The sequence below is a fragment of the Marmota flaviventris genome, chromosome 6 (assembly GCF_047511675.1).
Source record: "Marmota flaviventris isolate mMarFla1 chromosome 6, mMarFla1.hap1, whole genome shotgun sequence".
NCBI classification, from domain to species: Eukaryota; Metazoa; Chordata; class Mammalia; order Rodentia; family Sciuridae; genus Marmota; species Marmota flaviventris.
In genome coordinates, this window is record NC_092503.1 from 55,958,794 (window position 1) to 55,974,153 (window position 15,360).

A 15,360-nucleotide genomic window follows, 5' to 3' on the forward strand; every position below is an offset into this window, starting at 1 on the left:
AATAGGAAAACCTTGATAGAAATCACTTATGATTTCTTACTATCAGAATGTAAAATTACTTCCTGCTCTGCCCAGACAGGTTTCTGTGTGTCCTGTCTACTCTTTTGATTTCCTGCTTGGAGACAGTGAGAATTATTGATTAGACAAGGAAGCAAGGAGATCACATTCTCTTAGTACCCGTTCAACATCATTGTGAAGCTAGGAGGAAGAACACCTCTGGGATTTTTCCTTTCAGGCCCAGCCACCTCTTCTCCATCTCTCAAAACACCTCCCCACAAACATTTTAAGATTAGATCACCCTTTTATCACAATCTTAGGCCATGGGCACATGCACACACATGTACCCTTCACAAGAGGCAGTTAAGAACACAAGGCTGGACCCCCAAACAGCTGAAAAATATTTGTTGAGCATTGTCTCTATACTAAATTCAACAAATCCCTCCTTATCTTAATTTTAAATTTAAATTTGTAGTTGCTGAAAAATAATGATCAGGTAAAAATACTGTTAGTGAATGGGTGATTCACCCTGGGGAGGTAAAGTCATTACTCCGTTTTCATTTTGATTCCTAATAAAAGAAAGTAGAATCCTTCAGAGAACCACCAAGCTCTGTCTCTCACAGGGAGTCCAGGGGCTATTGTAGGTCAGCAAGCTTTATTTTTAATGATCCTTCTGGTTTTCTGCTGCCATTATAAGTCACCTGAAGAAATAAGAATTACTATTATATTTTCTTGGCTATTCTTGAAAGTACTGAAATGTCACTTAGGCTTGTGACATTCTGACACTGTCATAACCAGCTATAAAACACCTTAAGTATATTACATATTACCATTGCTATGCTATTTCTCACTTGTCCCTATATATCCTGCTATTGCTCCTTATTCAAAACGTAAAACAAAGACAAAGCTCGTGTGCACAACAATAACACATGGAGATTCTTAAACAAAAAAGAACATACACATTCAGAAAGTCCACATTAATACCACAAGTGGTGTTCTTCTAGTTACCTAAGGCATTTTGATTCATTTCAAAAGGAATAAATATTTCATTCTCCTCTACGATAGAAGGTGTACATCTCAGGCACTTAAAAGAACCATATGTATACTGGGTATGGTGGTGCATACCTGTAATCCCAGTAGCTCGAGAGGCTGAGACAGGAGGATCACGAGTTCAAAGCCAACCTCAGCAATGGCGAGGTACTAAGAAACTCAGTGAGACTCTGTCTCTAAATAAAATACAAAATAGGTCAAAGTGCCCCTGAGTTCAATCCCCAGTACCAAAAAAAAAAAGAACCATATGTCTAATCACAGACTATGAAATAACTCTAGGTATGTCCTAAATTAAAAATATTTCTTAAGGTTTTTTGATAAATAAAGTGCTTGACTACAGAAGATACAGCAATAAATTGGAGCTGGGATGCAGTCCATGAGTCGAGTGTTTGCCTAGCATGTGCATAGTGCTGGGTTTAATCTCCAAAGAAAAAAAGAAAGAAAAAGAAGAAGCATGGCATAGTGGCACACACCTGTAATTTGAGCATCTCGGGAGGCTGAGGCAAGAGGATCACAAGTCATGGCCAGCCTTAGCAATTCAGTGAGAACCTTCTCAAAAAATAAAAGGAGCCAAGGATGTAGCTTGGTGGTAGAGCACCCCTGGATCTAATCCCCAGTACTGCCAAAACAAAAAGAAGAAAGCAGCAGTAAACTGCCTGAAGTTCATCCATGGTGTAATCTGTGGGTTAGGGATAAGAATAATACATGAATACTAGAAGTTATGCCATTTGGGGAGCTCAGAAGATGACAAATTTGCAAACAGTGGGGAAAATCAGGAAAGGGTTTGTGAAGTAGACAACATATGAAGGTCATGTAGGAGGAAACTGAAAGCTTAGGCAAAGGAAGACATGAAAAGGTAATTTGCTGGACAGGCATTTAGTATTTTCAAAGAAAAGCAAGTTTTATGATTTGAGTGGGAGCAGTGCAAGGGACAGATGAAGAATTACTCAGAAATAACAGGTATTCACAATAGCCAAAAGGCAGAAACAGCCTAATTGTTCATCAACTGATGCGTGGATAAACAAATGTGGTGTATGTATATAGTGGAATAGTGCGATATCAGTGCCTGCTTCAGCCTGGGTAAACCTTGAAAACATTATGCTAAACAAAAAATCAGACACAAAGTGTTACATTTTATATGACTGAATGTATGTTAAATGTCCAGAATAGGTAAATCCATAAAGACAAAAATTATATTAGTGGCTGCCAGGGGCTGAGGGATGGGGGAAATGGGGAGTGAACATTTAATGGGTATAGATAGCCTTTTGAGGTGATAAAAAAAATGTTCAGAACTTGATAATGGGGAAGTCTGTACAGTATTGGGAATGTATTAAATGTCACTGAATGTTGCCTTTAAACTAGTTAAAATGATCTTGGCACGGTGGTACATGCCTATAGTCCCAGCAGATCAGAAGACTGAGAAGGATCACAAATTTGAGGACAGGCTCAGCAACTTAGCAAGATTATGTCTCAAAGAAAATTTATATATATATATATGTTGTGGATAAACAGAATACCTTTATTTAACTTATTTCTTTATTTTGATGTGGCGCTAAGGATCAAACCCAGTGCCTCATAGTTGTGAGAGGCATGGGCTCTGCCACTGAGCCACAATCCCAGCCCTCAAAGAAAAATTTTTAAAGGGGAAGGGATTTAACTCAGAGACATTGGGTTCAATCCCTAGTACCACTGCTGGGGGAGGGGGGGAGCTAAAATGATAACTTTTAATGTTATGTGAATTTTACCTGAATTATAAAAGAAAAAAGATTCTGGGATGTTTGCCTATGGAAAATGAACTTGATTCCAAAATCATGAATCAAGCAAGGTGGGGCAACTGGGAATGACTGTCTGGGTACAGGTAACATGTCAACCCTGACCCAGAGATGACAATTTTTGCTGGCATCAGAGGCCACCTCTTCAGAGGCTGTGGCACTCAGGTGGCCAGAAATGGTAGAGTTGGTCATGCTGGCGAGGGTGTGCACATTCGGCCCTGGGATAGGCAATTTTCCCAGCTGACCAGATCCCTGGAGATCCAGATCCAACCTTGTGGTTCTAGATTTTTCTGGTACTTTTACCTTGACTCACATGCTATGCTGGGTCACTTTACATATTCAGATATCTCTCAGTGGACAGATTAGTTATCCATCCTGATGATGAAGACTGAAAGTGTAGACTCAACTCTTTACAAGTAGGAACCAAGTGAGAATTTCAAGAATTATAGACTCAATATTGTACATTAAAGTTATAAATGAAAGTGGTTTGGCCAAGGAAAAAAAAAAGTCATGAAGCAGATGTTGAAAGTGTTTATGTCTAAACTGTGTTTGAGGGAGCTCAATTTGGCTACCTTATGGGAGAAAAGGAACAGGGAGATTCACTAGAGACAAGAAGATCAGTTAAGATGCTTTGGGAAACCTGTTAAAAACAGGAGGAAATGTCCCAAAGGGTTGCTCCTAAGAGTTGGAAGGTATGGAAGTTCAGTATAAAATTCTTTTCAGAGAGAAAATATATAGGACAGGAAAAACTGATATACAAGATGGAAGGTATGAACTGGGAATGGGATAGTCAGAGACCAAAACCAAAACTTTGAAGTTGAATAAAAGAAGAAAAATGCCATTAATAAGAAAAGAAAAATAAAATGCCAAAACTGGTTTAAGTTAGGTTTTCAACATGGTGTAAGTGTACCATCTGTTGACAGCCATTGCCTTGGGACCTTACTACTGGAAGAAACTACTCTGTTCTGCTACCAAACTGATTTCCTTGCTTATGGCCTTTCTGAGATCTGGGTAGATTTTTTTTCTTTTTTCTTACTCAAGCTTTGCAATCTTAAATTTCATGTTTCTTCCAGATTCCAAGAAGGTATAGCAAGAAAAACAGGTTGCAGGGGCTGGGGATATAGCTCAGTTGGTAGAGTGCTTGCCTCGCTTGCACAAGACCCTGGGTGGTTCAGTCCCCAGCACCACAAAAAAAAAAAAAAAAAAAAAAAACAGGTTGCTAAGAAAACCTCTGAGCTCACAATGGTGAGCATGTAGAGTGGGAAGGCCATAGTTCTGAATGGTGTTAACGTCCTTGCAGATGCTCTGTGTTCTATTCTTAGTAGACAAAAATGATTAAGATAGCAAAGAGAAGCCCTGGCTTGTACCTTTATGTTCTGGTACCTTTCCAGTTTTTGTCTCTGGGAGCCTAACAACAGAAGGCTTGCTCCTACCAATCCAAAACTCAGTGGTTTTTGCTCTAACTTCAAAGTTAGTAGACTGCTGATTGGTTACCATTTTTTGATCTGCATACACTATACCCAAATTATTCTGCAAAGAGGGTAAAGGTATCCTTCCTCCCATTCTGTGTCCCCCCAACACCTCCTTTTTTACATATAAACTCAACTCTCCCTCTAAATACCAGTGGAAATAACCAGAGATGTATTTTTAGGAAGACCTGTTTTCTTTTAAAGGAGTCAACATTTCTGCCAGTGTCAAAGCAAAAGACCTTTAAAACATGATTGTTTTGCAGCCATCAATGTAATCTTTTTTTTTTTTTTCTTTTCACATAAAATAATCAGTTAAAATAATTGGATGAATGCTTAGTAGGGAACTGGACACTCACATAGACTCAAAGCACCCAACAGATTACTTAGTAAATATATAGGGAAGCAACAAATGAACTTAGTTTCAGTAGTAATGGGACAGGCTGATACTTAGTGATTCCTGCTGTAATCAAAAGAGAAGTATACAGTATCACCTGTGTAGTTGTCTTGCCAAAAATATTTAACCTGAATCTCATCAGGAAAAAAAAAGACAACTGACCTGGACTCCTTCTAAAAATGTCAGCATTATGAAAGACAAAAAGGTAATGGTATGAGGGCTATTCTAGAATAGAAAGGGTTAAAAAGATGATATCCAGAGGCAATGTATGATTTTTAATTCAGTCTTCATTTGGGATCAGAACAGTTCCACAGGACACTATTGGTTCAATTTATTTATTTTTTTAATATTTTTGTTGTTGTTGTTGTTGTAGATGGACACAATACCTTTATTTTATTTGTTTATTTTTATGTGGTGCCGGAGATGGAACACAGTGCCTCATGCTAGGCAAGTACTCTACCACTGAGCCACAACCCTAACCCCTATTGGTTCAATTTAGAAATGTGAATATGAATTGCATTTCAAATAATATTATGATAAAGGGCAAACTTGTCAGATGTGAGAATGGGCTTGTTGACATCATTATGTAGGAGCATATCTTGTTCTCATAGAGTATTTAGGGATGATCATGATGATGTCTTCAATTTACTCTTATTTTTTTTTTTTTAATAACTTTTTAGTTTTCGGCGGACACAACATCTTTATTTGTATGTGGTGCCGAGGATCGAACCCGGGCTGCACGCATGCCAGGCGAGCACGCTACCGCTTGAGCCACATCCCCAGCCCTTCAATTTACTCTTAAATAACAAATTGTCCTATCTAAAGAGAGATGGATGATAAAATGTTAGCAACCAGTAAACCTAGGTGGAGGGCAAATGGGTGTTCATTTTATTCTTTTAACTAAAAAGTTGGGGGAAGGGAAGTAGTTTGCCTTGGAGGTTTAAAAAGAAAATCCTTAAAAGTGACTTAATCCAAAATTTAGCTGGTAACATTTGGGAAGAATAACCTAATAAGTGGAAATGATCAGCCTCTAGCAATTTCCGGACTCCCGGCTGTTCGAATATTAGTTTTCTGCATTTAGAAAAAGGTGTCCCCATATCCAACTTTCAAGTCCAGATAATAGTAGTTGGAAATTGGAAACAGTTCATTTATGTCATCCAATCCTTCTTTGTTACCTGACTTATAAAAAAGCATTTGTTTCTTAAAGTAAAAGACCACATTGTACATCCATTACTTACCAACAGGGAATCTGTCTGCTTTTGGTCTGCAGAGCCCGGCATATAAACCTTTGGAATTAATCCCTTTGTGTATCCTCTCAATCAGAGTGCTGGCCCTTTTTTGCTTTTGTAGGGAACATTGTTTTACAGCGCTCGCCATGGCTGTCTGAAGAGGCCTCCAGTGTCATAGCACTGGCATGCTCCCTTGTCTCTTCGCACATTTTTTTAAAGATAAAACAAGGTTCAAACCACACATTCTCTGTGAACTGCTAAAGACTGGGAAAATTTACTTTCTTTTCTCATGACCTGGATTGACGAGAAGCACACCTACAGGAGGCAAAGAGACGAGTGAATCCCTTTTAAAGACCTTCGTAATGAAGCCCTCGGGGAATTACCGTGTACGGTAGAATTTACAGTGGTTTCTGGAGACGAACTGTGTAGCAGGAAGAGGTACAGGGCTGCTGCTGTTGGAATACAGTCTGCATTTATTTTATATCAGCCTATTTTGGGTCCCAGTAAGAAAGTTATTTTAATACTATCTTGCTCTGCTAGAAATATACATGATAAGTGGCAGATGTCAGAAAGGGGGTGGGGGAGTTACAGTACTGCATTCTCCTTGACACTTAAGGAGTTTATATAGTTGTTCTCTTTTAGCCTTTGAAGTCAACACTGATGCATATAGAAATGTAAGTTGGAAAGGACATTAGATAGTGACCAGACCAATGATCCTCAAACAAGTCAGAATCCCATGGATAGGAGTTTGGGAATCTGCATTTTTCACAAACTGCCCAGGTGATTCCAAGACAGCTAGTCCAGTGTGGAGAGAGCCCAGCACTTGGGAACTTCTGGTCTGATCTGGAACTCTTACTTTATAAACAAAGAAATGCAGACCCGTTTAAAAAAAAAAAAAAAATTTAAAGGGCTGGGGATATAGCTCTGTTGGTAGAGTGCTTGCCTCATGTGCACAAGGCCCTGGGTTCAATTCCCAGCACCACACACACACCAAAAAAAATTAATCCAATTAAGGCCTAGAAAATGTATCTTCTGGCCCCTACCATGTTCCTCTTCCATGGAGGTCACAGTGCCTCTTGGAGTGGTCACAATTAAGATCTTAGGCACTTACTTTTCTCAGAAGACAAGGCCTTACTGCCTGAGGCTTGGAGGGGTACATCCTGAAGTCCTCCTGGAGGTTTCCTGACTTCCATTCTAGGCCCTTCTTATTGCATCTCGAGGCTGTCCCAGAGCAAGCACTGAATTATGCTAAAGTTGCTAAATTGTTCTTCTCTGTCTTGTCCTTTCATTGTTCACTTTTCATAGAATATTCAAAGTGGTTTTCTATAGTTGGAAGCTTAGAAAATATTCTTTATTCAATATGGGCAAAGTTATTTGTAAGGTATTGGCTAACGGCTCCACATTAGCTGTATCATCCCTTTAAACCATAATGTCTAGTTTTCCTATGAGTAGTGTGAGTGAAATGAATTTTGCTTCATAAGTTTCTTGAATAGACAGTTACATAAGTGAAACATATGAAGAAAAGACATTCATCTAGGCATTCAGTCATTCAGATACTGATCTCAACATGAGATAGTGTGAATAAGACAAAAAATTTTCCTGCTTTCATGAAGCTTAAGTTCTAGAGAAAGATTTCTTTGAAGCCTATCTAAAATATAAAATAATGCAAATAATTAAAATAATATTATGCAACACTCTAGAATATAAGCTCCATGAGAACAGGGATTTCTTCTCTTCTGTTTTTGACTATATCTCTAGAGCCTCAGTAGTGCCTGACTTAAAGACCAAGCATGTTGCAGAAGTGCTGTTGCTGAATTTTGGTCACAAGCCATCCATGGATTATTCATAGGATCAAGGCTAGTACATGTTTGCACAATATCAAAGTGAGTGACTAGGTCCTAAGCAGGGCCTACAGATATGTTCTGGGCTACTCCTGGCTTCAGAAGTTACCATGGTGAGGGAGGAGATTTTCGGTATAGGCAAAATAACTTCATTCTGGGAAACGATGCCCATATACAAATAGACAAATAGAAACTATCTGAGCAGAAAAGAATAACCTGGTTTTAAATTTTTGGTAAGAATGGATTCCTTCCTATGTTGTAATGCATCTCAGTACTAAGTTCAGACTCTTTTCAGTCCACTAGAAACCCTATATCCCTAAAAATCTTTAAAGAGCAGACTGATGACTCTGAACCCTTTTGTAAATAATATATTGATTTTGAGACTTTCTGTCTCATTGAAATGTTCAAATCAAAATTTCAGAGAGTTTGGTGATGGTGTCAATAGCTGTGGGTGAGCAGTGGCTAACTGCAATTTCTTATTCTGAAAGAAGAAAAACAATGTAGGCATCTGTGGATAAATTTTCAAAAGGTTATAAAGAAGCAAGAAATATCAGACAATGTAATAAACATTTCCTTTTCTGTCAAGGGATATTCTGCCTAGTTTAATTACTGGGATAATGTAATTTTGGACTCAGGAACAAAGTGGTTCTAATATCTAACCTGTTTATAAAGGTGAAGTGCTCTTGTTCTGTGTAGAGGTGACAGAAGTTTTATTCTGAAGTCTGCAAAACACAATTTGACCTGCCAGCAAAGGTTAATACATTGTTATCTCTATTAAGATTTGAAATATTACACATTTGTATGTATTGTTCAATAACAACTAGAAATATTCTTAAGTCAAATTTGACCTCCCACAGAATATCTCTTTCACCTCCTTCCTCACCCTACCCCCTTGCCTCTGGGGCTGGCAGTCAGACCCAAGCCTTCATGCACTAAAACTAAATGCTAAGCACTAAACTACACCCCCAGCCAATACCTCCTCTTTTCTTTCCTATCCTCATCCCTAGTATGAGTGGGTGGATTGGTGGGGATCTTTCAACCCACAGCAATGTAAGAAAAATTACACCAAGACATGTGAGAAACAATTGACCCCACAGATTACTTACAAATTGAATACGACTCGGACATCTGTCTACGGAGTGATCTGATAGTTGTGTTAACCAAATGGTCAAATTAATAGCAGTACCAAGAGTGGGTCCACCTGACATTTTCTGCCATCTGAACTGATGAAGTCTGTAATATTCCACAAAGTGTTCTTGCCACAAATGTTTAACCTAGATCTGAGCAAGCTTCCCCAGAACCAACTATTCAGTTTACAAGCAAAACAGGGAAGTTGAATAACACAACAAAGATAAAATAAGAGAAATTTTAAATACAGTTATCCTGGTATCCTCAAAAAATCATGAAAAGAAGTTAATGGCTTTTATTTTCATTTCATGAAAAGGGGTGGGGGGCACTAGTCCAATTTAAAAGGCCAAAGGAGACATATAAAACAGATCTAATGGGTCAATCTTGATTTATTCTGTTTTGTGGGGAGAAAAGATACGAAAGATATTCCTGGAACCATTAGGGAATTTGAATATGGATTACATGTTAGATGATATGACCATTTTTTAGTTTTTGAGTCAGATAGTGGTCATGTGATTATGTATGAGCTGTCCTGTGCATACAAGATATGTGCTGTAGCGTGTAGGGGTAAAGAGTTATGGTGTCTGCACCTGTCAAATCCTAATGGAGTCCTTATGTGCTCCTTGAACTGTTCTTGCAACTTTGCTTTATGTTTGAAATGTATGTGTGTATGTATATATGTATAATATATATCATATATATTTAGAACATAATATGATATACACATATTAGGGAGAGATCACTCAATATGTGTGTGTATATGATCAACGTATGTATACACTGAATTGAGGAGGTGGAGAAAGGAGAAAGAGTTGACTTTTATTCTTTGATAAACAAAAGTTATAAAACACTAAATAATTTTTAAAGAACTAACAAATTAATTTTCTATTTTAGGCTCAAGAAAAAGGAAGATTAAACTATGCTAAGGTAGGTAGATTTTTATACATGCTATATAGTTTTATACATTTCTATTTGGTGTTTGGTGTTTGTTTACATTTGAAAGATAAAAAGAGGCTCATTACATTTCAAGCTGAGGAACATTTCCTATTAAGTAATAGTCATTAGTAAGTAGAATTAGATTTACTTAACAATAATTGTATCTCTGAGTGAGTGCCTGTTATATTCCAGGCACTGTATTAGGTATTGAGAATTCAACAGTGAACCAAATAAAATCTTCCCCTTCAGGACATTTACAATCTAGAGGGGGGAAATGGATAACTAAATAAACAACTAAATAGATGATCATGATGTCAGGTAGTAGTAATTTCTATACAGAAAAATAAACAGTAAGATCACTAATTATTGTTAGGAAGAAAACCATGGCCTATGATGAAAGACAACTTTTGGTGCCATCAAGAATCCCCAATAGGCCTGGGGATGTGGCTCAAGCGGTAGCGTGCTCGCCTGGCATGCGTGTGGCCCAGGTTCGATCCTCAGCACCACATACAAACAAAGATGTTGTGTCCGCCGATAACTAAAAAATAAATATTAAAAAAATTCTCTCTCTCTCTCTCCCTCTCTCACTCTCTCTTAAAAAAAAAAAAAAAAAAAAAAGAATCCCCAGTATCCATTTTGTTGCTATAAACAAAATGCCTACAGTGGGTAGATTATAGGTGATAAAAGTTTATTTGCATATAATTCTGGAGGCTGGGAATTCCGAGAGCATGGTGTTGGCATCTGGTGAGGACTTTTTGCCCCATCATAACATGGTAGAGGTCATCACAGGTTAAGATAGAGCGAGTATGCTCTCAGGTCTCTCTTCTAATGCCATCATGGGGGTCCCATCCTCATGACCTCATCTAATTCTAATTACCTCCTAAAGATTCTACTTCCAAATATCATTAACATATGAACTGGAGAATTAAGTTTCTAACACAGGGACTTTTGGGGAACACATTCAAACCACAGCATTTGGGAAGTGCTATACAAGACAGACTCAAACCCTAACAGGCACAAGTTCTCCCATCACCTGTAGAGCTTGTGAAGACACACACCTAGGTACCACTGAATCATACTTTTACCAAGAATAAAATCCCTGATGGGGTCAGGTGCAGTGGCCCACTCCTGTTATCCCATCTTCCCAGGAGGCTGAGGCAGGAGGATAGCAAGTTCTAGGCTAGCCTGGGCAGTTTGGACTCTGTCTTAAAATAAAATTTTAGAAAGGGCTGTAGGCCAGGCATAGTGATACAAGTTAGTTATCCCAGCTACTCAGGAGGCAGAGGCAGGAGGATCATAATTTTGAGGCCAACATGGGGCAATTTAGCAAGACCCTGTCTCAAAATAAAAAGAGGATGTACCTCAGTGGTAGAGCGCCTAGTGTGTACAAATCACTAGGTTCAATCTCTGATAACCCCTCTCCCCCCCCCCCCAATAAAAAGAAAAGGTCCTGGTGAGAACAGAGTGGGACAGAGCAAGCTGGAGTGATTTCTCCCCAGAATATTCTGACCCAGAACCCTAGCCAAAAGCTGCTGTAGGGGTTCAGATGTCAGTGTGCCAGTGCAGGCCCATGAACACACTTGGGTCACAAATAGAACATTTAGTCAATGTTAGGCATACATTTGTCTGCATGGCGAAAGGAACATTCTAGCTATCTGATTTATACAACAATCAGGAATATCCAGAAGGTGAGCACACCTGCACTCCAAAGACAGGAACAAAGAAATATGACCCAGAAAAGCTTTGCTTGCCATGGAACCACCAGAATCCACATAAACCTATCCAGGGTTGACCTGGAACCTTCCACTGATAATTCCAGAGGTGCATATCCATGGTTCTGTGCCTTTTACTCTCCTTTCCTCACTGCAAAGGCATCTTTTATCGGCCTCATAAACTTTTTTTTTTTTTTTAATTCAGGGGAACTTAACCACTGAGCCACATCCCCAACCCTTTTTGTTTTTTATTTTGAGATAAGGTCTCACTAAATTGCTTAGGGCCTCCCTACATTGTTGAGGCTGACTTTGAATTTGCAATCCTCCTGCCTCAGCCTCCCGAGCCACTGGGATTACAGGCATGAGCCACTGTGCCCAGCTGCCTCATAAACTTTTGCCTCCTTTAAGAAAAACTAGAGGGATTGAGGATGTAACTCAGTGGTAGATTGCTTACCTAACATATGCAGGACCCTGCCTGGGTTCAATTCCTAGTACCAAAAAGAGAGAGAGAACAAACACAAACTCCACACCAACATTCTCTCCCACTAGTAATACCCCACACTGGAATAATACACTGTTTCTATCCATTGGCCTACACCAACACATCATTCTCACCCACAGTCTATAGTTTATACCTGCTCTATCCTTGGTGTTGTACCTCTGGTCCTTTTTATTTATTCTGTCTCCTGTTGTTGACTGTCATCCCACCAGTCAACCATGTGAGAAATTGCTCCTACCTCCTCATTCCTGAATTCCATGACCATGTATGTTCTTTATTTTCTTGAATCTGATCTTTCTTCTTTTAGGGTGGGGTGGGGTAGGGAAATGGGATTTAGACCCAGGGGCACTTTACTACTGAGCTACATCCCCAGTTGTGGTTGTTTTTTGTTTTGTTTTTGTTTGAGGGTTTATATTGTTGTTGTTGTTATTGTTTGTTTGTTTGTTTGTTTGTTAATATCTGAGTAAGTTTTGTTGAGTCTGGTCTCAAACTTGTAATCCTCCCACCTCAGTATCCCAGATTGCGGAGATTATAGGCATGCCCCATCATGGCCAGCCCAGTCTTTCTTTTTGATCTCTCCTTCATTGCTCATGTCTAGTCTTTGCATCTGAATCACTGAAAAACCTACTGCCTGATCTCAGTGCCTTTCTTTTGTCCCTACAGATTTATTATCAGACAGAATATTTATCTAAACTACAAGTCTAACAGTTTTGTTCTCCAGCTTAAATACCTCTGCACTGGCTCCATGTTGCCTATATGGCATTCAGCTTGCTAGATTTACATAGACAGGGCTGTGGTAGCCTAACCCTACAGGGACTTTCCAGCTTTATCTCCCATTCTGCTCCAGCAAGACCAAATTACATAATACAGACTATTTCTGTTCTCTGTGCCTTTACTCATGTTGTCCACTATGCTTGGAAGGCTCTTCCCTTTTTATCTGGTCCCCTCTGCTCACCTATAATGGTTAATTTAGAGTCATCTTCTCTAAGGAGGTCTCTCTATTTCCCAGGCTACATTAGGTGTTTCCTGACTTCATTAATACACTGTGCGTCTCTGACATTACACTTTCTCTGTATTACTATAATGATCCATTTATGAAGCAGACCATGGACTGTGAGCTCTTCAAGGATAGGGACAATGTTCTTCTGGCCTATGTAAACCTGGTATACAGTACTTAGCATTTAGTAAGTGGTGAATAAGTGACTGAGGAGAGGGCTTGAATCAGAAAATTAAAAAATGAAGAAAGTTGGGAAGAAGTAAACTGCAGGAGAAAATCTGGCGTAGGGCTTTATAGCTCAATGCAGAGAGGAAAGGAAAGCTTTTGACACACATTGCAGGTATCAGCAAGGTTAAGAAGATTACTTAGGAAGGTTGTAATAAACTAGTTTGCAGATAAACCCTAGGATTTTACTGTGGTAGTGAAAGGAAATGAATATGCGAATAAAAGGGTTGTTATAGTTAAAGCTTGGTCCCAGGGTTTCATGAACTGACTTCCAGACCACTCACGTATAATCGAATCAAGCCTTTATTGAAGCACACCAGTGGTGGCTGACCAGAACATAAAGCTGTTCCCCTGATCAGCCCCGAAAAATTGCATGGGCACTCCTTATAAGCCTGAAAACCGCAAAAGGGATGTTCAGGGGGTCTAGCCAATGCAAGCAAGCCAGGTTACAGAAGCGGGACAATGCAGTCAAGTGGAGGGAAGCCTAACCAATCACAGTTAGCCCAGTCACCCCAGTTACAGAAACAGAGCCCCATTACCCTAGTTACAGAAACAATACCCCATTAGGTAGCTCCGTGTTCTTAAAGGTTTCTATAGCAAAAGGAAAAGAACATCTTGCTCCAGTCATGACTCTTCTACTTGGCATGGTTGTTTTACAGGATGAAGTCATAAAACAAAATGGAGTCACATTTGCTCCTACTATCACATTCCCCACTGGTTTTAGTAGGTTTGATGTCAATCTTGCACATCATTAGGCCTCAGATTTTTTTCCATCCTTCTGTGTCTAAAGGACTATACTGGGCTTGCAAGACCATAAGTCTGACCTCATCTACATTCTTTTGTAAGAGGCAGGGTCCTACAGTAATACCAATCAGGAGAAGGACTAGGGGCCTAACTATGGCTGAAATGATGGTAGTTAACCAAGGGGACCATGAGAATAGGTTTTGGAACCAATTGCCTGAAGTTTCTAGTGCTTCATCTTTTTCCTTTAACCTGTTTCTCACAAGCGCCAAACTGTCCTTTATTATCCCAGAATGGTTTGCATAGAAACAAGTTTCTCCTGGAGCCATACAAAGTCCTCCTTGTTTCAGAAAGAGACCATCTAGACCTCATCTGTTTTGTAAGACTATTTCTGTCAGAGAGTCTAGTGAAACCTCTAGTTTGGAGATTGACCTTTCTAGTTTTCCTAAATCTATATTTATTTGATGGCTGAGGGACTTAAAATTTTTAGAGCTTGTGATAAGACCTGTAGTTCCTAAAGCAGTAGATCCAGCTATTCCCAAACCAGTTAGGAGGGGAACTAAAATGGGGGAAGCCAGTCTATGTTGATAAATCAGTGGGGCCTGGCCTTTTAATAAGTCCAGGTGTTCTTTTCCCTTTACTCCATCAAAACAGTAGGTTACATAGTTCAGAGTTATTGACAGTTTGGAGATTTAGGCAAGGAATTCAAAGTGGAACCCGGGAAGCACAATTTTTGGTGAACAGGGAGTTGTCTTACTTATAAGTTGGGTTGTGGAAGCAAGTGTCTCTTTCTGGGAGATCACCCAGGGTGATCTTGGGAGCAGTTTCCAGGTACATCTTCCTGAGCTAGACATGTTGGCAAACATCTATATTGACCATAATTTTTCCTCTAATATTAGGGACCTCCAACTGCCATAAGGGAAAAGGGCGATGACCGTTCTTGCTACTTCCAGCTGAAAGGGGGGGCGATGTGCAGTGGGCAAGCAGTTTGGAGTCCCTTTTTAGAAACTGAGTGGGTCAAGGAGTCCATGGTAAAAATCTGGCTCAGGAAGAACAGGATGTAAATTCACCTGGGGTGGGCACTTCTATGAGAGAAACAAAGACATGAGTGCTGAAGTAAGACTAATACAAAATACCAGTTGTAGCATCTGGAACCTGTCCATGAATATCATGAAAATGACAGAAATTAATAATTGTCTACCAGGAGGTGGAAGAAAGACCTGAGAAAATGTCCCCATAACAAGGCCTAACAAAGCCTAATAAGGCACTTTTTTAGGGAACATAGATCTTTAACATTGTCAGAATTTCTATCAGGAATGTAGACACAACATTTAGTTAAATTAGTTAATGTCATCTGATTTTTGTAAAAA

General features: G+C 39.3%; 1 protein-coding gene across 4 annotated transcripts in view; it reads left to right on the forward strand.

The window, feature by feature from the left end:
* Positions 1-15,360, forward strand: part of Pdss2 (decaprenyl diphosphate synthase subunit 2) — a 280,419-nt gene that overhangs the window by 234,920 nt on the left and 30,139 nt on the right. For 3 of the 4 annotated variants that reach the window (XM_071613167.1, XM_071613165.1, XM_027928359.2), the window contains one exon: positions 9,775-9,807. The exons of the other annotated variant lie outside the window; for it this stretch is intronic. In XM_071613167.1, coding sequence (XP_071469268.1) covers positions 9,775-9,807 — 33 coding nt within the window. The remainder of the gene's footprint in view (positions 1-9,774; positions 9,808-15,360) is intronic. 4 annotated transcript variants of the gene reach the window in all.